At 38.6% G+C, this 24,355-nt stretch overlaps 1 protein-coding gene across 1 annotated transcript in view; it reads left to right on the top strand.

The window, feature by feature from the left end:
* Positions 1-6,527: 6,527 nt before the first annotated feature.
* AGBL3 (ATP/GTP binding protein like 3) overlaps positions 6,528-24,355 on the top strand; it is a 105,101-nt gene continuing 87,273 nt past the window's right edge. Inside the window, 5 exon segments of the mRNA XM_032642618.1 lie at positions 6,528-6,583; positions 6,854-6,953; positions 8,290-8,350; positions 21,341-21,522; position 22,061. Of these exon segments, the coding sequence (XP_032498509.1) occupies positions 6,894-6,953; positions 8,290-8,350; positions 21,341-21,522; position 22,061 (304 nt within the window). The 5' untranslated portion in view covers positions 6,528-6,583; positions 6,854-6,893.

Genomic DNA, 24,355 nt, shown 5'->3' with positions numbered 1-24,355 from the left:
TAAAGAGGAAAGCCATTTCATATTTTTAAATACTTATTACAGGCAATTTTCCAACAAAATATTAAAAATTGCTCTGGTAGGGACTCCCCTGGTGGCGCAGTGGTTAAGAATCCGCCTGCCAATGCAGGGGACACGGGTTCGAGCCCTGGTCCAGGAAGATCCCACATGCCGCGAGGCAACTAAGCCTGTGTGCCACAGCTACTGAGTCTGCGCTCTAGAGCCCGCGAGCCACAACTACTGAGCCCATGCGCCACAACTACTGAAGCCCACGCGCCTAGAGCCCGTGCTCCACAACAAGAGAAGCCACTGCAATGAGAAGCCCATGCACCGCAACGAAGAGTAGCCCCCGCTTGCCGCAACTAGAGAAAGCCCGCGCGCAGCAGCGAAGACCCAACGCAACCAAAAATAAATAAATTTATTAAAAAATAAAAATTGCTCTGGTAGAGACAACTGATCAAACATATATAGAAAAGGTTGAAAAGGGGGATTGAAAACCTTCTTCAAAAAAACACATTATCAAATGTTCCTTCATCCTCCTTCTCATTCCCAGTGTAGTCACATGTCACCCCTCTGGCACCTACTTTGGCAGTACTGTTTTCCCAAAGGCATTGTCTTTTACAGTAGAAATACCCATTTAATATATACTGTTTGTTTGTAGAATAGTTACTATTTGCAAGGCACTGGCGATTACCTTTAAATCCAAAGATATTTTTTCATAGTATTTTTTTTTAATATTTATGTGGCTGCGCCAGGTTTTAGATGCGGCATGTGGGATCTTTAGTTGCGGCATGCAGGCTCTTTTACTTACGGCATGCGGGCTCTTAGTTGAGGCATGCGGGATCTAGTTCCCTGACCAGGGATCAAACCCGGTCCCCCTGCACTGGGAGTGTGGAGTGTTAACCACTAGACCACCAGGGAAGTCCCAGTAATTTTATATATTTATGTAGCACTACTTGAAATCTGAGGCTTTTCTCACAAAGGTTTTAAATTGTGAGTCGGGAGGCCCTGAACAGTCCGCTAAATCTTGTTCATAAAATTGACGAGTTAACAAAATTACGGTAACTTAAAAAACACCGTATGATGTTATGGAAAAACGCGAACGAACTTTTAGGCCAACCCAATAATTAATACTTTTGACTTCTACATTCTAACAAGAAGGGGTCTAAGTTTAGACAATGTTATCATCAAAGTCAATCACAAAATTAAGTAATGAAAATAATGCAATCTGTAGTACTAATACCAAACTGATAGGATTAGGGCTGGATGAACATTAAGCTTGTGTGTCTTCAGGGTTTGAGCTCAAAGATGTGACAGTCTTCTGTGTGATGTAGAAACTGGTCTGTATTGTAGGGTTTTTTTTCTACTCTTGCTTGCATGTGTGCTCCAAATGGAAGGATGGTTAAGAAATGAAAATCTCATGACCCTAAATATGTGTTCTTCCACGGGAGTGAGGAGATGGCCTAACAAGGTCTTTATCTGAGTGCTGTGTCTATTTGTATTCAAGCTTATTAATCATGTTGTCCAAACATTCTATATCATTACTGGATTTTTTTTGTTCCTTTGTTCTAGCTGTTACTGAATTGGAAATGTGAAAATCTCCCTCTATAATTATGGATTTGTCTGTTTCTCCTTGTAATTCTGTTAAATTTGCTTTCATATTTAAAGTCATGTTTTTGGTGCATACACCAAAATCTAGAATCATTTTATCTTCCAAGTGAATTGAATATTTTTAATATTATGAAGTGACCCTCTATTTGTAACAAAGATTTTTGCCTTAAAGTTTATTTTTTCTGTTCTTAACATTGCTACCATGGCTTTCTTTTGGTTAGCACTTGTATGATATAACTTTACTTTCCCCTTTTACTTTCAATCTGTGTGTGTGTGTGTGTGTGTGTGTGTACTTGTATATATAACTTTCTCCACCCCTTCACTTTCAACCTTTGTATATCTTTAGTTTTAGATGCATGTCCATTTAGACTAGAGTCCATGGATAAATGCAATGGCTATTAGCTTTGCCTTCCTAATGAGAAAAGTGTTTGCCAAAATCAACATTACTATTTCAGTAAAACATTTATTTTCTACAAACTACCTTTGCCAAGTACTAACATAAGCAAATACTGGAAGAAAAGTACATGGAAACAGAAATTTGGATCCTTATGCAAACCAAATTAATTATGAGGTAGTAAATAAAGAATCAAAGATTCTAACCTCTGTTCTCCCTAATTCCTCACAAGAGATTGCTATTTCCGAGGAGCATGTCTTGAAGAAAGCCCCTTGTCAGGTGGCAGGTTGGGGCCACCATGCTCCTCTTGAAGCACACGGACAAGGACCAATAACAGCCCTGGAGACCAACGATGCAGACTGCAATCTGGCCCAGTTAAGGAGATATCTGCCTTTTTCCCCCCAGCCCTTACTCCTCCTAACACAACAAGGAACTAGCACTCAGAAGAAATAGGGGATGAATGTAAATAGCAAAACACCAATTCCCTCCCACTTCCTCAGTCACCAGAGCTAGGGACAGATCTAGGGGGTAATGAGGAGGAGGGCATTGAATCAAGTTTGAAATTGAAGTTTAAAGTGTACTTAATACCAAATACCAGAACGAAGTCTTAAATATGAAAATGAAAGGAAGTGGCTGAAAAGTTGTGGGATCTGGCCAACACGTCCTTAATGAGAAGGGGGATTTCACCGTTGCACAGTTCAGGTGCACTTACTGGTGGCAGTGGGGGGCGGGTACCATTTCATGTTTTTTATCATGAAACTTCACCCTGAGCCTGGGAGCCAACTTTCTCTTTTGAGGTGATTTATCCTATCTGTTCATTGTTGAACAGGCTGGGGGCATTCTTACTACCTCATTTCCAAGTGTTCAGAAGAATAATACTTCACTATAGTCCCCAAATTTAGACATAGTACATAAACTAACAGTGTAAGTATTCTACCAATGATAGAGGGATCAGGAAAGACTTCACGTAGGGGATGGCCTTTGAGCTAAGTCTTGGTTAGTTGACTGGCTGGGACAGATCTTAAGATCTGGAAACTGTTGGAGTGGTTTGGCCCTACACTGGAACATCCTAGACCCTGACAGTCTGAGGAAGGCCTGACGGGTACTAGATGACCCCAAGGCTCCCAGGATCCAGTATGGCTTCCTCAGCCAAATTATGACAAGGCCTCTACAGCCACATAACCACTAACTTCTGTGATGTCATAAATAACTTTGACTTCCCTAGTCACCTCATATGCTCACGTAAGCCTCTGCTCAACAAATTCAAAATGATATAATCACACAAAATAAATCACATTCCTAACGCAATTTACATTTGGCCATGTTGCTAACATGACCTTTTTCCTCCTGATTCCCACACCAATAATTGTGCCTTTTGGAGTACTGTTTTGGTTTTTCTTTTCCTCTTTTCTTACTCTTACTATATTGCCTTTTATACTGCAGGCTTAGAGGTGATGAATGCATCAAAAAATTGGAGGAGGAAAGGTTGCTGCACAGGCAAAGCTGCCTTCCCAGGAAGCAGAAGCTGGCTCCATAAGGAGTATGTCCCATAACCTTCTCTGATAAGATCAGAGAAAAGGAGAACAAAAACTCAGACCGACATCAAAGTCCCTGGTTGAAGTTTACTGCAGGTCTTCCTTCCACTTGCACTTAAAGGCAAAGAATTTATTTCCACTATATTCTACTGTCTAGAATAGGAGAGTAAGTTTAAAAAAAAAAAAGTTAAAAAGGAACAGGTGCTTAAGAAAATCATTTTAAATTTATCTGGGGAAGAAAGAGGTCCTAATGAAATCTCTTTTCTTAAAATGTACTGACTCCAGCTAAGCTTCAACGAAACAGTACTGCCTAGTATAATTCATAACATGATTTTCTCTCAGAGCCTTTGTACTTGCTGTTTCCCCTGCCTGCCAAGGTCTTCCTCTAGGCATCCACGTGGCTCATCCCTTTACTTGCTTCAGGTCTCTGCTCAAAAGCCTGCTCAGAGAGACTTTCCTGGACACTCCATCAAGAGAGCCACCCCTACCAAGGCCCACCCACTAGAGCACTCTATGCTCTTTATTTTTCCCTTATTTCTCGCCACAGCAATTTTCATCACCTGAGTGCTTTTTTCAAGTATTGGTCTTTCTTCTCTCAGTAGTACATAACCTCCACAAGGAATGTCCATTTTATTACACTGGGAACAGTCCCTGGCAATTAGTAGGCATTGAATAAATATTTGTTGAATTAATGAAAGAGTGAATAAATACAATTTTCAAAGGTTTTTTTGAATTCCTATTTTTATTATGCACTAATTTTTCTCTGTAGGATTACTTGAAATATGATCATGTAAATATTTGGACTAAAAATCTTGAGATTTAAGTCCCAGCTCTGCCATTAATTTCTTGTGTAACCTGGTTAGATCATTTCTTGGAGTTTCACCTTGTGTGTCTGACACTATGGCTTGCAATCATGACTCTAAAATCCAACAGAAAAATAGATTCCGTATGTAAAAATTCTCTATGCATGTCACCTTTAGTAACATATGTATTACATAAAACAAGGTACAATTATAAAGGGTAATTGATTTTCAAGAAAGTGTGATCTAATACCTGCTCTATTTCTTTTTCTGGAAGGTCCAATTTTCTAAATCACTGACCTCAAAGAACATGTTACTTTTTGGAAACTAACAAAATTTAAGCAGAGGCTATTAACCTCATGTTTAAGCTATTGCTTTGCCCTTTATTTTACTTTTCCATTATCTCCATTTCTACAGTATTACAAATCTCATGACACATAATGCCTCGTGCAGGCACTAAACATTTAAAGACTTATTTTTAGGTCTACTTGGAAAAGTATTCTAAATAAATTATCCACTAAGCTACAGACCAGGGGGAAATCAAGGTGGGATGTACAGGAATAATGGCTAAATCTGTTATGGAAAGATCATATTTAATTAGATGAGACAATACATGTAAAGTGATTTGCATAGTGTCCCCGAAGATGTTCTTGATACGTTAGCTAACGATTATTATACTTAAAGAATCTCTGAGCTAATAATAATCTTGCAAGCTCACCCAAGAAAATCTAGGACTCTTCCATCAAATATTTAAAAAGTCTCTTTTTCCGAATCCAATAAAGATCATTAGTCACACAACCGTGCAAAACGCAACTCGGTGTGGATACAACTGAAGATCAACAAAGCAAAAGTCTTAACCAGTCTGCCCTAGTGTCTGCTCGAAGAAGGGACAGATACGGCAAACAACCGATGTGCAGAACCGTAGGGACAAATAGCTGCCCTGCCTCCACCCCTAAAATTTCCCGCCAGCCCCCTGCTCTCTACCTTCCCGCCCCTCGGGATGCCCTTTGACGCCCACTCCTCTGCTGCTAGTCAGCCACATCCTCCGAGCTTTTCCTTTCCTTCAGCCGAAATCCCGCGTAGCTGACCCGTCTGAGGTCTCGCGAGGTTGAGCCCGTTGCCCTGGTAACGAGTGCTGCGCTACGTGATGAAGGGCGTGGCTAGGGCTGCTAAACGGCAGCGGCAGCGTTCTTTCCAGTCGCTGGGCTGTAGGTATCACGGGCAGAACGGCTGCTCCCGGCGCACGGAAGGGACTACTGGCCTGACCGTGGGACTCGAGGCGAGAGTGAGGAGGCCGAGGCGGGACAGTGAAGTGCAGAGAGGGAAAGTCCCTGCGCGAAACGAGCGCGCCCAGAAAAGGCGCCCCTCCCTGCACTGCCGTGTCGCCGAGTGTGGGAGGAAAACTTCGCCACCAGGAATTGTGGCTTCATCGTCCTTCCCGCCAAGAAGGGAAGTCATCGTTCCTGCGCCGAGACTGCCGCGGCGCCGCTGGGCGAGGCCGCGCCTGCTGTGGCCTCTCTCGCTTCTGACGTGGAAGGTGCGCACGGAGCGCTTATTGGATCCATCTGTGTGTGTGCCTTTCCTGAAGCTCAGGTTTTACTCCGCAGTAGGTCAGCACGTTGGTGCGCCTCATACGCTCATGTAAGGAAACAGAATCAAGATTTATGCCAGTCCAGTTTTCCAAATTCGGAGTTGTGATCCCCAGACGGAAACTTCAGTCTCTTACTACTGAAGGTGTCACCCGTAAGACAGACTTCTCTGTGGCATTCGTAAAGTTATTCGCTATGGAGCTTGGGCTGTATTGTTTGTGGTCCACGCTCGAAAACCCACTTTTTGTAGAGAGGAGCATAAACTAGTAGATTCGAAATTAGTAAATTCCTTTGGTCTCTCAAAAATAGTAGACTCTTGACAAGGAATTTCTATTATTTCATTGTCTTAATTACCACTTAAGAGGTCATTGTCGATACAACCTTCTGATAACTATTGAAGTAAGTTAACTATTCCAGTAAGACTAATATGATCGAATATTAGAACAGAGACAGTCTACAGAATATTAACCAAAATATAGAGGAAAAAACCTACCGTCATTTGAACTTTTGGTCAAATGAAAACTAAGCCGAAAAAAAAATTAACTGTATTGCTACAACTCACTACCTGAATAAGTAACTGTAATTTTTCTCTGATGCATGAGCTTTTCAGTGCGTCAGAATCATTCTGAACTCGCTATCGCTGTGTGGCATTTAACTGTAAGTCTAGGATTTGGTTATGTACCCTGGAAATTCCTTTTTCAATTGAATTATTTACGTGATTTGTCTTATTCTGACTTGTCTCTATCTTATAAAAATGGAGAATTTCTTCAAATCTTTGAAATTAAAGGTTTAATTAGCTGTGTCTTAATTTTAGAGAAGCCTGTTGTCACTGTTAATTAAATAAAATTGAATATATTTGGGGGTACACGTTTAGTGTGTACTTAAAAAGAAAACTGTCAAGTAAGTTCCTTACAAATTGTTTTACAGCCTACCTACATAATAAATTTCGAGCCAAATATTGGAAGAGATGTCAGAAGATTCAGAAAAGGAAGACTATTCAGACAGAACAATCAGTGAAGATGAATCAGTATGTTCTTCTCAACTTAATCCTACTTAGAAATAAAACTTGTTATAAAATATAAATTCCCAGTAAAAATACTATAAATTCAGTTGGCTGTAAAAATCCGTTGGGTATTTAAATCACTTTTCACTGAAGTTGGGAAATAAATTGATTGAAAGCAAAGCTATTAATGTGTGCAGTATGCCCTATCTAGAAAGAGAATTATTGATTTTGGGTTTTTTTTGAGAAAATATTTCAGCTGAGATTCTTCTGAGTTTTATTTAAATGTTTGTAATAATAATTATTAGGGTTTTATTTTTATAATTCATGTCCTCTTATTTTCTTATATGTACTAATTCTATGTTACATTATAATGTGTATCATAATAGTGAAACCTATTTCTAAACCTACTGTGTGTCACCATCATAGGTTTCATGTGGCACTGTTGTAACAAAGGAAAGTACATGGAGGAAGAAGGGGGTAGTGGAGAAACAAAATGCAGTAGTTACAAATATTTTGTCTGGTCCCAGCACATATTTCTAAGAAATTTCCTTCACATTTTAGTAAAGTATAAATTATCTATGTAAGTTAAGGTCCCAAAATAAACTCCCCAAATGATGTATAACCCTTTAAGTCAATGGCTTTCTCCCCCCCCCCCCGCCCCCGCCATAAATTTATTTATTTATTTATTTTTGGCTGCATTCCTTGCTGCGCGCACGCGCGCTTTCTCTGGTTGCGGGGAGCGTGGGCTACTCTTCGTTGCGGTGCGCGGGCTTCTCATTGCGGTGGCTTCTCTTTGCCGGGGAGCACAGGCTCTAGGTGCGAGGGCTTCAGTAGTTGTGGCACTCGGGCTGAGTGGTTGTGGCTCGCGGCCTCTGGAGTGCAGGCTCAGTAGTTGCTCCTGCACAAGCTTAGTTGCTCCGCGGCATGTGGGATCTTCCCAGACCAGGGCTCAAATCCGTGTCCCCTGCATTGGCAGGCGGATTCTTCACCACTGAGTCACTAGGGAAGTCCCGGCAATGGCTTTCTGTGTTTCTTTTTTCTTCTGTTTTTGGTTAATTTTAGTTGTAATTTAACCTGTTTTGCCAGGTTTACCAAGAATCTTTAAACTGTTCCTTCTCTATAATCATTAATATGACCTTACCTTGTGGAAGAAGAGAAATGAAAGATGAAAACTTTGTTTCAGGATATTTGAAGTGTTGGGTGCTTTGAGACCAATAGCCAATAATAACCTTGAATTTTTTCATTTATTAAAGATTAAAGACACACTCAATTCTAAGTACTAAGGTAGATGTAAAAAATTTCTGGATTGGGAAACTGCTGGTTTTTAAAAGATAACTAATTTAAAACTCTCTTGTTTTAGGATGAGGATACCTTTATGAAGTTTGTAAATGAAGACATCCATCAGTGTGCACTTTTAACAGGTTTGAGATTATTCATATATTCCCCCTTCTCTTTCTGATAATACCTTAAGTGGATGAAAAATGAGAGAGCACTAGGAAAAAAATGTCAGTGAATAATATAGGGAATTATTATTCTGTTATTGGTAAGGAGATATGTATTTACTTTTATAAGAGTATTTTGGACTTCAAACTTTTTTTTTAATTGAAGTATAGGTGATTTACACTATTCTGTTAGTTTCGGGTATACAGAAAAGTGACTCAGTTGTATATATATATATTTCAGATAATTTCCCATTATAGGTTATTTCAAGATAACATAATTCCCTGTTCTATTCAGTAAATCCTTGTTCTTATCTATTTTATATGTAGTAGATTGTTAATCCCGTACTCCTAATTTATCCCTCCCCCTTCCTTTCCCCTCTGATAACTGTTTGTTTTCTGTGTCTGTGAGTCTGTTTCTGTTTTGTATATAGATTCATTTGTATTATTTTTTAGATTCTATATATAAGTGATATAATATTTGTCTTCCTCTGTCTAACTTATTTCACTAAGTATAATACTCTCGAGGTCCATCTATGTTGTTGCAAATGGCAATATTTCATTCTTTTTTATGGCTGAGTAATATTCCATTATATATATATACGAACACACACACCACATCTTCTTAAGCCAGTCATCTGTTTTTTTTTTTTTTTTTTTTTTTGCGGTACGCGGGCCTCTCACTGCTGTGGCTTCTCCCGTTGCGGAGCACAGGCTCCGGACGCGCAGGCTCAGCGGCCATGGCTCACGGGCCCAGCCGCTCTGCGGCATGTGGGATCTTCCCGGACCGGGGCACGAACCCGCGTCCCCTGCTTCCGCAGGCGGACTCTCAACCACTGCGCCACCAGGGAAGCCCCCAGTCATCTGTTGATAGGCATATGGGTTGCTTCCATGTCTCGGCTATTGTAAATACTGCTGCTATGAACATTGGGGTATATGTATCTTTTTTTTTTTTTTTTTTTTTTGTGGTACATGAGCCTCTCACTGTTATGGCCTCTCCCATTGTGGAGCACAGGCTCCGGACACGCAGGCTCAGTGGCCATGGCTCACGGGCCTAGCCACTCCGCGGCATGTGGGATCTTCCCGGACCGGGGCATGAACCCATGTCCCCTGCATCGGCAGGCGGACTTTCAACCACTGCGCCACCAGGGAAGCCCTGGGGTGTATGTATCTTTTTAAATTAGAGTTTTAGTTATTTCTGGATATATACCCAGGAATGGGATTGCTGGATCATATGGTAGCTCTACTTTTAGCTTTTTAAGGAACCTCCATATTGTTTTCCATAGTGGCTGCACCAATTTACGTTTCCACCAACAGTGTAGGAGGGTTCCCTTCTCTCCACACCCTCTCCAGCTTTATTATTTGTAGACTTTTTGATGATAGTCATTCTGACCTGTTTGAGTGATACCTCATTGTGCTTTTGATTTACATTTCTCTAATAATTAACGATGTTGAACATCTTTTTGTGGGCCTGTTGGTCATCTACATGTCTTCTCTGGAAAAATATCTAAATAAGTCTTCTGCTCATTTTTTGACTGGATTGTTATTTGTTTGTTGGTTGGTTTCTAAATTTTATTGGCGTATAGTTGATTCACAATGTTGTTTTAGTTTCAGGTATACAGCAAAGTGATTCAGTTATACATATACGTATATTCATTCTTTTTCAGATTCTTTCCTCATATAGGTTATCACAGAATACTGAGTAGAGTTCCCTGTGCTATACAGTAGGTCCTTGCTGGTTATCTATCTTATATATAGTCGTGTCTGTATGTAATCCCAAGCTCCTGATTTATTCCTCCCTGCCCAACGTTTCCCCTTTGGTAACCATAAGTTTGTTTTTGAAATCTATTAAGTCGGTTTCTGTTTTGTAAATAAGTTCATGTGTATCATTTTTAAAAATTAGATTCCACATATGAGTGATTTCATATGATATTTGTCTTTCTCTGTCTGACTTATTAGTATGATAAGCTCTAGATCCATCCACGTTGCTGCAGATGGCATTATTTCACTATTTTTATGGCTGAGTAATATTCCATTGTATATATGTGCCACATCTTCTTTATCCATTCCTCTGTGAATGGACAGTTAGGTTGCTTCCATGTCTTGGCTGTTGTAAATAGTGCTGAACATTGGGCTGCATGTAGCTTTTCAGTTATGGCTTTCTCTGGATATGTGCCCAGAAGTGGGATTGCTGGATCATTGTAGTTCTATTTTTAGTTTTCTAAGGAACCTTCTTACTGTTCTCCATAGTGGCTGTACCAGTTTACATCCCCACCAACAGTACAAGAGGGTTCCCTTTTCTCCACACCCTCTCCAGCATTTATTGTTTGTAGACTTGTTGATGATGGCCATTCTGACTGGTGTATGGTGATACCTCATTGTAGTTTTCATTTGCATTTCTCTGATAATTAGTGATGTTGAGCATCTTTTCATGTGCCTGTTGGCCATCTGTATGTCTCCTTTGGAGGCATGTCTGTTTAGATCTTCTGCCCATTTTTGGATTGGGTTGTTTGTTTTTGTTTGTATAATTTGAGATTAATCCCTTGTTGGTCACTTCGTTTGCAAATGTTTTCTCCCATTCTGTGGGTCTGTTCGTTTTGGTTATGGTTTCCTTTGCTGTGCAGAAACTTTTAAGTTTAAATAGATCCCATTTGTTTATTTTTGCTTTATTTTCATTACTCTAAGAGGTGGATCAAAGAACACAATTGTTGCAATTTATGTCAAAGATTGTTCTCCCTATGTTTTCCTCTAGGGATTTTTTAGCATCTGGCCTTACATTTAGGTCTTTGATCCATTTTGACTTTATGTGTGTATATGGTGTTAGAGAATGTTCTAATTTCATTCTTTTGCATGTAGCTGTCCAGTTTTCCCAGCACCACTTATTGAAGAGGCTGTCTTTTCTACATTGTATATTCTTGCCTCCTTTGTCATAGATTAATTGACCATAGGTGTGTGGGTTTATTTCTGGGCTTTCTATCCTGTTCCATTGATCTATGTGTTTATTTTTGTGCCAGTACCACACTGTTTTGTAGTATCGTCTGAAGTCAGGGAGCCTGATTCTTCCAGCTCTGTTTTTCTTTCTCAGGATTGATTTGGCTATTCAGGGTCTTTTGTGTTTCCATACAAATTTTAAATTTTTTGTTCTAGTCCTGTGAAAAATGCCATTGGTAATTTGATAAGGATTGCACTGAATCTGTAGATTGCCTTGGGTAGTATAGTCATTTTGACAGTATTGATTCTTCCGATCCAGAAACATGGTATATCTTTCCATTTGTTCGTATCATCTTCGATTTCTTGCATCAGTGTCTTATAGTTTTCAGAGTACAAGTCTTTTGTCTCCTTAGTAGGTTATATTTTTTGATGCAATGGTGAATGGGATTGTTTCCTTAATTTCTCTTTCTGATCTTTTGTTGTTAGTGTATAGGAATGCAAGAAATTTCTGTGTATTAATTTTGTACACAGACTTTACACAACTTTACCTAATTCATTGATGAGCTCTAGTACTTTTCTGGTAGCATCTGTAGGATTTTCTGTGTATAATATCATGTCATCTGCAAACAGTGGTAATTTTACTTCTTCTTTTCCAATTTCGATTCCTTTTATTTCTTTCTCTTCTCTTATTGCTGTAGCTAGGACTTACAAAACTATGTTGAATGAAAGTGGTGACAGTGGGTGTCCTTGTCTTGTTCCTGATATTAGAAGGAATGCTTTTAGCTTTTCACCATTGAACATGATGTTAGCTGTGGGTTTGCCATATATGGCCTTTATTATGTTGAGGTAAGTTCCCTCTATGCCCACTTCTGGAGAGTTTTTATCATAAATGGGTGTTGAATTTTGTCAAATGCTTTTTCTGCATCTATTGAGATGATTATATGGTTTTTATTCTTCAGTTTGTTAAGGTGGTGTATCACACTGATTGATTTGCAGTTGTTGAAGAATCCTTGCATCCCTGGGATAAATCATGGTGTATGATCCTTTTAATGTAGAATATGCTTGGGAGTGTTCCTGCCTCTGCAATTTTTTGGAAGAGTTTGAGAAGGATGGGTGTTAGCTCTTCACTAAATGTTTGATAGAATTCGCCTCTGAAGCCATCTGGTTCTGGACTTTTGTTTGTTGGAAGGTTTTCAATCACTGTTTCAATTTCAGTACTTCTGATTGGTCTGTTCATATTTTCTGTTTCTTCCTGGTTCAGTCTTGGAAGGTTGTACCCTTCTAAGAATTTGTCCGTTTCTTCTAGGTTGTCCATTTTATTGGCATATAGTTGTTTGTAGTAGTCTCTTATGTTCCTTTGTATTTCTGTGGTGTCCATTGTAACTTCTCCTTTTTCATTTCTAATTTTATTGATTTGAACCCTCTCCTTTTTTTTCTTGATGAGTCTGGCTAAAGATCTATCGATTTTGTTTATCTTTTCAAAGATCCAGCTTTCAGTTTCATTGATCTTTTCTATTGTTTTCTTTGTCTCTATTTCATTATTTCTCCTCTGATCTTTATGATTTCTTTCCTTCCACTAACATTGAGTTTTGTTTGTTCTTCTTTCTCTAGTTGCTATAGGTGTAAGATTTAGGTTGTTTGAGAATTTTTATTGTTTTCTGAGGTAAGATTTTATTGCTATAAATTTCCCTCTTAGAACTGCTTTTGCTGCGTCCCATAGGTTTTGGATCATCGTGTTTTCACTGTCATTTGTCTCTAGGTATTTTTTGATTTCCTTTTTGATTTCTTCTGTGATCCATTGGTCGTTTAGTAACATATTGTTTAGCCTCCATGTGTTTGTGTTTTTTTACAGTTTTTTCCCTGTAACTGATTTCTAATCTCATAACATTGTAGTTAGAAAGGATGCTTGATATGATTTCAGTTTTCTTAAATTTACTGAGGCTTGATTTGTGACCCAGCATCTGATCTATCCTGGAGAATGTTCCAGGTGCACTTAAGAAGGAAGTCTATTCTGCTGCTTTTGGATGGAATGTTCTATAAATATCAATTAAGTCCATCTGGTGAATGTGTCATTTAAGGCCTGTGTTTCCTTATTGATTTTCTGTCTAGATGATCCGAGCATTTCTGTGCCTATTTAAATGATCATGTGGTTTTTGGCTTTCCTCTTGGTAATGTGGTGTATCACAGTGATTGATTTCCGTATGATGAACTACCCTTGCAAACCTGGAATGAATCCAACTTGACCATAGTGTATGATCCTTTTTATGTATTTGGCTTACTAATATTTTGTTAAGGATTTTTTGCATCTGTATTTATCACAGATATTGGCCTGTAATTTTCTTTCTTTGTAGTCCCTTTTTGGTTTTGTTATCAGGGCGATGGTAGCTTAATAGAATAAGTTTGGGAGTGTTCCCTCGTCTTCAGTTTTTTGGAATAGTTTGAGAAAGATCAGTGTAAGTTCTTCTTTGTATGTTCTGTAGAATTTCCCAGTGAAGCCATCTGGTCCTGGACTTTTGTTTGCAGGAAGGTTTTTTTTATTGCTGATTCTATTTCACTTGTAGTGATTGGTCTGCGCAAGTTATCTGTTTCTTCTTGACTCAGTTTTGGCAGGCTGTGTGTTTCTAGAAACTATTTGTTGGCATATACTTCCTCATAGTATTCTCTTAACAGTTTTTTGTATTTCTGCGATATTGGTTGTTATTTCTCCTCTTTCATTTCCTATTTTGTTTATTTGGGTCCTCTCTCTTTTCTTCTTGGCAGGCCTGGCTAGAGGTGTGTTGATTTTGTTTATCTTTTCAAAAAAACCAGCTCTTGGGTTTTTTATCCTTTCTATTGTTTTTTGGATCTCTAATTTATTTATTTCCTCTTTTAACTTTATTATTTCCTTCCTTTTGCTGACATTGGTTTTTTTCTTGTTCTTTTTTTAAAATTCTTTTAGGTGGTAGGTTAGGTTGTTTTTTTGAGTTTTTTTTTTCCTTCCTGAGGAAAGCCTATATCACTGTGATCTTCTGTCTTAGAACTGCTTTTACTGTATCCCATAGATTTTAGAAGTTTGTGTTTTCATTTTCCTTTGTGCTCAGGTATTTTCCAATTTCTTCTTTGATTTCATCACTTACCCATTGGTTTTTTTCAGTAGCATGTTGCTTAGTCTCCATGTGTTCATTCTTCTCCCATTTTTCTTTCTGTGGTTGATTTCTAGTATCATACCATTGTGGTCAGAAAAGATACTTGAGATAATTTCTATCCTCTTAAATTTGTTGAGACTTGTTTTGTAACCTAATATGTGGTCTATCCTAGAGAACGTTCCATGTGCACTTGAAAAGAATGCGTATTAAGGGGCGGGGGGCTTGACGTAGTGTCCTGTAGGTATCAAGTCCAGCTGGTTGTGTCATTTGGGATCTCTGTTGCCTTACTGATTTTCTGTCTGGAAGATTTGTTCATTGATGTCAGTGGGGTGTTAAAGTTTCCTACTATTATTGTATTCCTGTCAATCTCTCTCTTTATGTCTGTTAGTATTTGTTTTATATATTTAGGTGTTCCTATATTGGGGGCATATATGTAAATGAGTATAATATCCTCTTCTTGTATTGCCCCCTTTATCATTATATACTGTCCTTCTTTGTCTTTCTTTATGGCCTTTGTTTAAAGTCTATTTTGTCTGATATGATTATTGCTATTCCTACTTTCTTATTGTTTCCATTTGCATGAAATATCCTTTTCCATCGCCTCACTTTCAATCTGTGTGTGTCTTTTGCCCTAAAGTGAGTCTCCTGTAGGCAGCATACTGTTGGTGTTTGTTTTTTAATCCAGTCTGTCACTCTTTCTTTTGATTTGAGGATTTAGTCCATTGACATTTAAAGTAATTATTGATAGGTGTGTACTTATTGCCATCTTATTTATTTTTCTATTTTATTTTATTATTTATTTATTTTAACATCTTTATTGGAGTATAACTGCTTTACAGTGGTGTGTTAGTTTCTGCTTTATAACAAAGTGAATCAGTTATACATATACATATATCCCCATATCTCCTCCCTCTTGCGTCTCCCTCCCACCCTCCCTATCCCACCCCACTAGGTGGTCACAAAGCACCAGGCTGATCTCCCTGTGCTATGCGGCTGCTTCCCACTAGCTATCTATTTTATGTTTGGTAGTGTATATATGTCCATGCCACTCTCTCACTTCGTCCCAGCTTACCCTTCCCACTCCCCATGTCCTCAAGCCCATTCTCTACCGTCTGCATCTTTATTCCTGTCCTGCACCTAGGTTCTTCAGGATCCTTTTTTTTTAGATTCCATATATATGTGTTAGCATACGGTATTTGTTTTCCTCTTTCAGACTTACTTCACTCTGTATGACAGATTCTAGGTCCATCCACCTCACTGCAAATAACTCAATTTTGTTTCTTTTTATGGCTGAGTAATATTCCATTGTATATATGTGCCATATCTTCTTTATCCATTCATCTGTCGATGGACACTTGGGTTGCTTCCATGTCCTGGCTGTTGTAAATAGAGCTGCACTTAATTTCCATTTTAAACCTTGTTTTCTAGTTGTTTTTGTAGTTCTTTCTTGTTCATTTCTTCTTTTTGTTTTCCCTTTTGTGGTTTAATGGTTTTCTTTTGTATTATGCTTGAGTTCCTTTCTTTTTGGTTTCTGTGAATCTGTTGTATCTTTTTGATGTGTGGTTACCCTGGTTTTCAAGTATGTTAACCCATAACTATATCTACTTGCTTTAAACTGATAGTCATACAAGTTTAAACACATTCTAAAAGATATTCATTTTTATACTCCCCTCCCCTACATTTTGTGATTTTGATGTCCTATTTTACATCCTCATGCATATCCTTTTACCATTAATAGTAGATATAATCACTTTTACAATTTTTTTGGATTTTTAAAAATTTATGTACTGACTTATTAAAGTGATCTTCAGTCCTTTTATATATTTGCCTTTCCTATAGATACTTGCTTCTTTTCTATTTAGAGAAGACCTTTCAATATTTCTTTTAGGTTAGATTTAATATTGCTGTATTCTTTCAGTTTTTGCTTGTCTGAGAAATTTTTTATCTCTCCTCCTATTCTAAATGATAATCTTGCTGGGTAGAGTATCGCAGATTGCAGGGTTTTCCCTTTCAGGACTTTGAATATATCATGCCACTCCCTTCTGATCTGCACAGTTTCTGCAGAGAAATCAGCTGATAGCCTTATGGGAGTTCCCTTGTAACTGACTCTGTTTTTCTCTTCCAGCCTTTAGAATCATCTCTTTAACTTTTGCCATTTTAATGCTGATAATGTCTTGGTGTGGGTCTGTTTGTGTTCATCTTGTTTGGGACCCTCTGTGCTTCCTGTACCTGGATATCGGTTTCCTTCTTTAGATTTTAGGAAGTGTTCAGCCATAATTTCTTCAAGTACATTTTCAATCCCCGTTTCTCTCTCTTCTCCTTCTGGAACCCCTATTATGCGTAGGTTTGCACTCTTTATATTATCCTGTAAACCTCATGTGTTGCTTTCATTTTGTTGTCTTTCTGTCTGCTATTCTGATTGGGTGGTTTCCATTATTCTATCTTCCAGATCACTTATTTATTCTTCTGCAGCACTTAGTCTGCTATTCATTGCTTCTAGATTGGTTTTTTACTTGGCAATTGAATTAGCTAATTTTGACTGTTTCATTTATATAGTCTAGCTCCTTGTTACAGTGATCTGCATTTCTATTGATAATCTTTCTTAATTCCTTCAGCATTTTTATTACTTCCTTTTTGAAGTTGGGGCTTAGAAGACCAGTGAGGTCTGTTTCATTAGTTGTTCTTTCAGGGGAGTTCTCTTGTTTTTTTAATTGGGAGTAGTAGTAGTTCCTCTGCTTTTTCATTTTACTTAACTTTCTCTGTCTCTATGAATTTAGGAGAAACAGTTATCTACTGTGGTCCTAAGGGGTGTTTTTATGTGGGAGCACCCCTGTGTAGACTGTGTGAGTTCAATATTTTTGGTGCGAGGGCTGGTTTTGGTATGGATACCAGCCACATCTTTCTTCAGAGTTTGCGGGCCATTATCCCCTTGATAAGGGGTGTGATTTGTTTTGTAGTGTCTAGAGTCTGTGCTTGATGTGAGGTGGGGTTTCCTCTTTCTCCGTGGTTGTCATTGCCTCGTTGGGTTCTGGGTTTGCTCCCAGGTTTTGGAGTAGAAGTCCTGAGGGTTGGGTTCAGTAAGGTTCCATTGCCCTTGAGTGCGTGCCCTTCCCCAAAGGAGATGATTGCTGAAGCAAGTGAGGCTCTTGTGGTCACAGCAAACCTGTGCACTGCCTGTGTAGGTCTCTGCGGTTCCTCTCAGATGCAGCCCAAGGTCGTATCCCTTTCTGCATTGTGTTTGTCCCAGGTCTAGTACAAGGCTGTGGTGTGGAGGAGGCTGAGGCTGAGGATGTGGGCATTGTGGCTGCAGAAATTGAGGTGGCTGTGCTGCTGCCTGGGATCTGGGCTGCCTCTGTGGCCCACTCCTCCCTGGACCTGTCTGCCACATATCTGGTGCTGAGCTGCAGCGTGGAGTGGGCGGAGCCAGTGTGCTCTCACTGGGGAACAGATTGCTTCACACTCCTCACCAGGACCTGTCTGCCCAAGATTCAGCACGTAGCTGCTGCACGTTACCGTGGCACTGCCTTGTGTGTGTGCTGACAGTGGTCACCACAGCTATGCCTGGATCACACCGCATGCACCCTGGTCTGATCCTGTGCAGTTAGACCAAATCTTTGCCCTGATCTCGCACCAGGCTGTGGTGTGGTTTGAGCAGAGACAGGGCGTTCACCCCTTGCAATTGGGAAGTGCAGGAAGGCAGCAGCTGCCAGTGCAAGGCTCTCTCCACCTTGATTATTAGCAAGCCAGCTCACGTGCACTCCTCACAAGTAGAGTCTAGGCTTCTCCAGCTGTTCTCTCTGTCTCAGTGGATTTCCCAGCAGGCAAGAGGGCTTGTCTCCTTTGTGCGGGACCCCAAGACATGGATGCCCAGATTGTGAGTCTGTCTGTTCCCTCCCCAGGGTAAGGGTCTGCCCATATGGACCTTCTCTTCCTTATAGATCCCTCTCAGAGGCACAGGTCCTGACCTGGTGCCTTTTTTCCTGTCCTACCCAGTTACATGGAGATCTTTCTTGCAGCTTTAGTTGTATAGGAGATCTTCTGCCAGTTTCCAGGTAGTTTTCTCTGAGAATTGTGCCACATGTAGATTTTTTTTTTTTTTTTTTTTTTTCCTTTTGTGGTACGCGGGCCTCTTTCTGTTGTGGCCTCTCCCGTTGTGGAGCACAGGCTCCGGATGCGCAGGCTCAGCGGCCATGGCTCACGGGCCCAGCCGCTCCGCGGCATGTGGGATCTTCCCGGACCGGGGCACGAACCCGTGTCCCCTGCATCGGCAGGCGGACTCTCAACCAGTGCGCCACCAGGGAAGCCCAGATTTTTTTTTTTTTTTTTAATGTATTTGTTGAGGAAGGTGAGCTCCACGTCCTCCTACTCTGTCTTCTTTTTTTTTTTTTTAAAGAAGATGTTGGGGGTAGGAGTTTATTTATTAATTTTTGCTGTGCTGTGTCTTCGTTTCTGTGCGAGGGCTTTCTCTAGTTGTGGCAAGCGGGGGCCACTCTTCATTGCGGTGCACGGGCCTCTCACTATGGTGGCCTCTCTTGTTACGGAGCACAGGCTCCAGATGCGCAGGCTCAGTAGTTGTGGCGCACGGGCTTAGTTGCTCCGCGGCATGTGGGATCCTCCCAGACCAGGGCTCGAACCCGTGTCCCCTGCATTAGCAGGTAGATTCTCAACCACTGCGTCACCAGGGAAGCCCTACTCTGTCTTCATGATCCTCCCATGAAGTTCAAACTTTTAAGGTTTGTTTAAGGTTTGATTTTTAATTAAACTAAATGAAAGTGGTCATTGTAAAGGACTTCACTTAACAAAAGAATTTACCTTGACATTTCTTTAAATAATTAGCTCTTTAAATGCATTTACAGTATGATTCAAATTTTTATGGACACAATGTTTTGGAAGTACATTTTTATTTAAATGAAGTATGCCTGTGTGAAGAGTTTCCTTAAAGTCATTCATTTGCAAATGTATATGGCCATTTTGATGTATACTTGATTTTTTAAATTTTATACATTTAGAGTACTTTCAAATACACATGAAAATATTTCTTCTAAATATTCACATATCTATCTGAAGATATTCTGAAATTGAAGATAAGGTTTTTATCCTTTTTTTTGGATAATTTTCACCGCCATCCTATAACAAATCTTCCTTTTTGAGAAAACAATTATTCTCAGTTTGGTATGTATCCTTCTAGACCTTTTTCTTTGCATTTATACACATACCTATACCCATATTCATAGAAAGTTTATAGTACTATTTTGCAGACTTCTTCACCCACTTTTTTGTCTTTAAAATTTTGCCTGTCTATTGGAAGAAAGAAGGTACCTCACTATTTTAAGTAACATTTCCTTGATTGCTACAGAAATTGAGAATTATTTCATATGCTTGACTATTTATATTCCACCTTGTTATGAATTGCCCATTCATGGTAATCCTTTGTTAATTTTGTTTTTGTTGCTTCTGTTGTTTAGAATTATTTTGATGTTAAGTTTATCATTCATTTGTGGCTTTTTATTTTATCTATTTAAGCTACAAAGACCTTCCCTACACCGAGGTCATGAATATAATCATCTAAATTTCCTTTAAGTACTTTTATCTACTTGTTTGAATTTTGGTATTTAATTTCTCTATGATTTACAAATAGTAAGAGGTATGGATCTAATTTTATTTTCCAACTCATAAATAGCTACCTTGCCTTTTTTTTTGCGGTGCGCGGGCCTCTCATTGTTGTGGCCTCTCCCGTTGCGGAGCACAGGCTCCGGACGCACAGGCTCAGCGGCCATGGCTCACGGGCCCAGCCACTCCGCGGCATGTGGGATCTTCCCGGACCGGGGCACGAACCCGCGTCCCCTGCATCGGCAGGCAGACTCTCAACCACTGCGCCACCAGGGAAGCCCAGCTACCTTGCCATTTTTGAGTCATACTGTAAAGTAGACAAAATGTGCTCTATTCACATAATGGAATACTAGATGATTAATAACTGTTGGATAAATGGATCTATATAAGAATCCTGAGAAGTAGCAAGGGAAGGTAATATTACCCCTTATTTACATATAGTAAGATTTATGTTCAGAGAGGCTGCATTGGCCAACCAAAATCATATAGAAACAAAGTGGTAGAATAGAACTCAGTTTCTCTGACTCCTAGTCTAGTTGCTATATCTGCTATTGTACAAAAAATAGCCAAGAATTAAATCTAGCTAAAAAGCCACATTTCAGAGGTGAAAGAGCAAGAGGAGTCAGTGAGACAAAATGGAGAACCAAGTATGTGAAAGATAGAAAGAAAACTAGGAAGTGTAGCATCATTAAAAAACAAGGGAAATGAGCTTAAGGAGGGATGATTATCAACATCAAATTGATGCCCCACAATTATCCCATTGAAAGAGGGCCACTGCATTACCTACTTGGGGCAGCCCCATTGTATTCTATGCAAATTATGTTCCTGGTGTTGTGTCAAAAATTGGCCCTAGAATGAGAACTGAGAAGTTGTAACTGAGAGTTCACTAGCAGCCTCTGAGAATATAGTTCCAGTAGGTGGTGAGGAATTATGGTCAGTGAGTGTCATTTAACGCATTAGACAAATGTTGCCTCAGTGTGATTAAGTTTAAGAAGGCTCAGCAGTAGACAGTTTGCTAGAAAAGCTGCAAGAAACAAATGTCTTTGGAGTAGCAGTGAGAATTTAGCATAAATTTATAGTATATGAGGTCAACAACTAATTTCTAGCTGTTGTGAAAACTAATTATTACAAAATTTCATTAGTACTTTTATTTTTTTTAATGCCATGAAGTATAACATATTTATAACAATATCCACAAGTATTCATAAATTAATGTTATTGGAAAAAAAATAAACTATGTAAAAAAATTATAGGAATTGGGGTTTTCCTTCTTATCACTCATGATTGTGTTTGAATCCTTTTTCAGCTGACTCTATTAGTGACCCATTTTTTCCCCGGACTACACAGATACTATTGGAATATCAGCTAGGGAGATGGGTGCCTAGTCTTTGTGAACCACGAGATTTATATGATGTCTCTTCTGGTCCGCTGAGCCCAACACGGTGGCCATACCACTGTGAGGTCATTGATGAAAACGTTCAACATATTGTATGTTCTTAGCAGTTTTGGGGATTCAAACATTGGCAAACTTACTTTGCCACACTTGATTTCAATGAGAAGGATCATGGTATTAGAACAGTGTGTTCCCACAGAAATATAACATGAGCCTTGTGTATAATTTAAAATTTTCTAGTAGTCACATTTAAAAAGGTAAAAAAGGGACTTCCCTGGTGGTCCAGTGGTAAAGAATCCACCTTCCAGTGCAGGGGACGTGGGTTCGATCCCTGGTCGGGGAACTAAGATCCCACATGCCACAGGGCAACTAAGCCCGCACACCACAACTACTGAGTGCACATGCCTCAACAAGAGAGCCCACGTACTACAAACTACAGAGCCCATGCGCCCTATAGCCCATGTGCCCTGGAGCCCCCACGCCACAACTAGAGAGAGAAAACCCACATGCCACAACTAGAGAGAAGCCCACGTGCCTCAACAAAGATCCCGTGTGCCACAACTGAGACCTGACGCAGCCAAATAAATAAATAATAAATAAACAGAATTCATCCAGTAAAAAAAAAAAAAAAAGGGTGGGGGGGAGTGAAATTGATTTCTAAATATATTTTATTTAATCTAAATATAATCACAGTATTTTACATTTTTTTTAATATGATGTCTTCAAAATCTGGTCTGTATTTATACTTACATTTCAGTTCAATTCCAGTTTCTCTCTATCCTTGCCAAAACTTGTCTTTTGTTTTTTGGATAATAGCCATCCTGACAGGTGCAAGATGATGTCTCACTGTGGCTTTGATTTACATTTCCCTGAAGATGACTGATGTTAACAATGCAATCCGTATCAAAATTCCAGTGGCATTTTTTTGCAGAAATAAGAAACAACTCTAAATTCAGATGGAACCACAAAAGGCCACAAATAGCCATATCAATCTTGAGAAAGAAGAACAAAGCTGGAGGCATTACACATTCTGATTTCAAAATATATTACAAAGCTACAGTAGCCAAAACAGTATGGTACTGGCATAAAAACACACATATAGGCCTATGGAACAGAATAGAGAGCCCAGAAATAAATCCAGGCATATATGTCAACTGATATTTGACAGGAGTGCCAAGAATACACAATGGGGGAAAGACAGTCTGTAAAAATGTTGTTGAGAAAATTGGATGTCAACATGCAAAAGAATGAAATTGGAACCTTATACAAAACAATCAACTCAAAACAGATTAAAGACAAACTTAAGACTTGAAACTGTAATACTGCTAGAAATAAACAAGGGGGAAAGCTTCACGACATTGTTCTTGGCAATGATATCATGGATATGACACCAAAAGCCCAGGCAACAAAAGCAAAAAGAGGCAAGTGGGGCTACATCAAACTAAAAAGCTTCTGCATGCAAGGGAAGAAATCAAGATAGTGAAAAGGCAGCCTATAGAATGGGAGAAATATTTGCAAAACATATATTTGATAAGGGGTTAATCTCTAAAATATATGAAGAAAAGCAAAGAAACTAATAACCAGATTTTAAAATGGGCTAAGAACTTGAATAGACATTTCTCTAAAGAAAATATACAAATGAACAACAGGTATATTTACTGACTTTTTTATGTGAACTGTTTGATAAAATACTTTGCCCATTTTGTTGTCAGTTGTACTTTTTGTTTTCTTCTTGGTCTGTAAGTGCTCTCTATATATTCGGGAGATTGGCTTACTATGTCATATACGTTGCATACTTTTCTTCTTAGTTTGTCATTTAGAAAATTTTAATTTTTATGTAATCAGTATATCTACTGTTTTTCTATGACTTCTGGGTTTTAAAATTCTCATGTTTCTCTTACACTTTTCAAGTTGTATTTCTTTGTGACTAAATTTTTATTCATCAGCAATCCATTTTGATGCAAGAAGTAAGCTCCCAATCTAGTACCATTAACATCTAGCCAAGTGTGCCAACAAGATTACTAAGTAAATTATTTTTTTTCTACTGATTGGAAAAGCCACAATTATTATATACTAGACTCCTAGGTCTGATTTTGAATTCTATTCTATTCTATTAGCTTGTCTATTCATATAATGGCATGAAACCCTTTATTACTATAGCTTTAAAACTGTAAGTTTTATGATGACTTAGTTCCCCATCATTACTTTTTTCTTTTTTTTTTAATTCTCCAATTTCTTGGCTATTTTTGCCTTATTGTATTTCTATATGGAATTTTTTTAAAGTTTCCTAGTTGCCCCAAAATTAACATTGGTAACTTTATTGTGATCACATTACATTTATAGATTAATTTAAGGAAGAGTGACATCTTTACAATATTGCATCTACCTATCTAAAAACAAGGTATGTCTCACTGTTTATTCCATTCTAGTTTTTCTTTAACTTCCTTAATATAGTTTAAAATCTTTTTCCCACACGTTTTCTAAGTTGTATTGTTAGGTATTATTTTCTAATTTGTTTTGTAGAAGAAAGTTAAGTTTTGTGTATTAATTTTGAAACTACCTACCTATGGTTTCTAATTTTTGAATTATTATATATGTGCTAGATAAACATCATCTAGTAGTAATGTAATTAAATCTCCTCATTTCCAGTTGTTAATACCTCACATTTTTTTTTCTTGACTGAATGCATTGACTGGTACTTTCAAAAAATATTTAATAATTTTACATTCATCTTTTCCTAATTTTAATGGGAATGCTTTTAGTGTTTTTCCACTAAGCAAACTATAAGCTTCTAGTTTGAAATAAATTTGCTTTCAATCCTATCAAGGAAGTGTCCCTTTATTCTTATATTAAGAAAATTTACCAGGAATAATTACTACATTTTATTAAATGGTTTTTCAGCATCTCTGGGGAGAAAGGATCATAATA

Source organism: Phocoena sinus, chromosome 9 (assembly GCF_008692025.1).
Source record: "Phocoena sinus isolate mPhoSin1 chromosome 9, mPhoSin1.pri, whole genome shotgun sequence".
In the NCBI taxonomy this organism is placed as follows: Eukaryota; Metazoa; Chordata; class Mammalia; order Artiodactyla; family Phocoenidae; genus Phocoena; species Phocoena sinus.
Note: the sequence above shows the minus strand (reverse complement) of the source record. Positions and strands in the feature narration are given on the sequence as shown.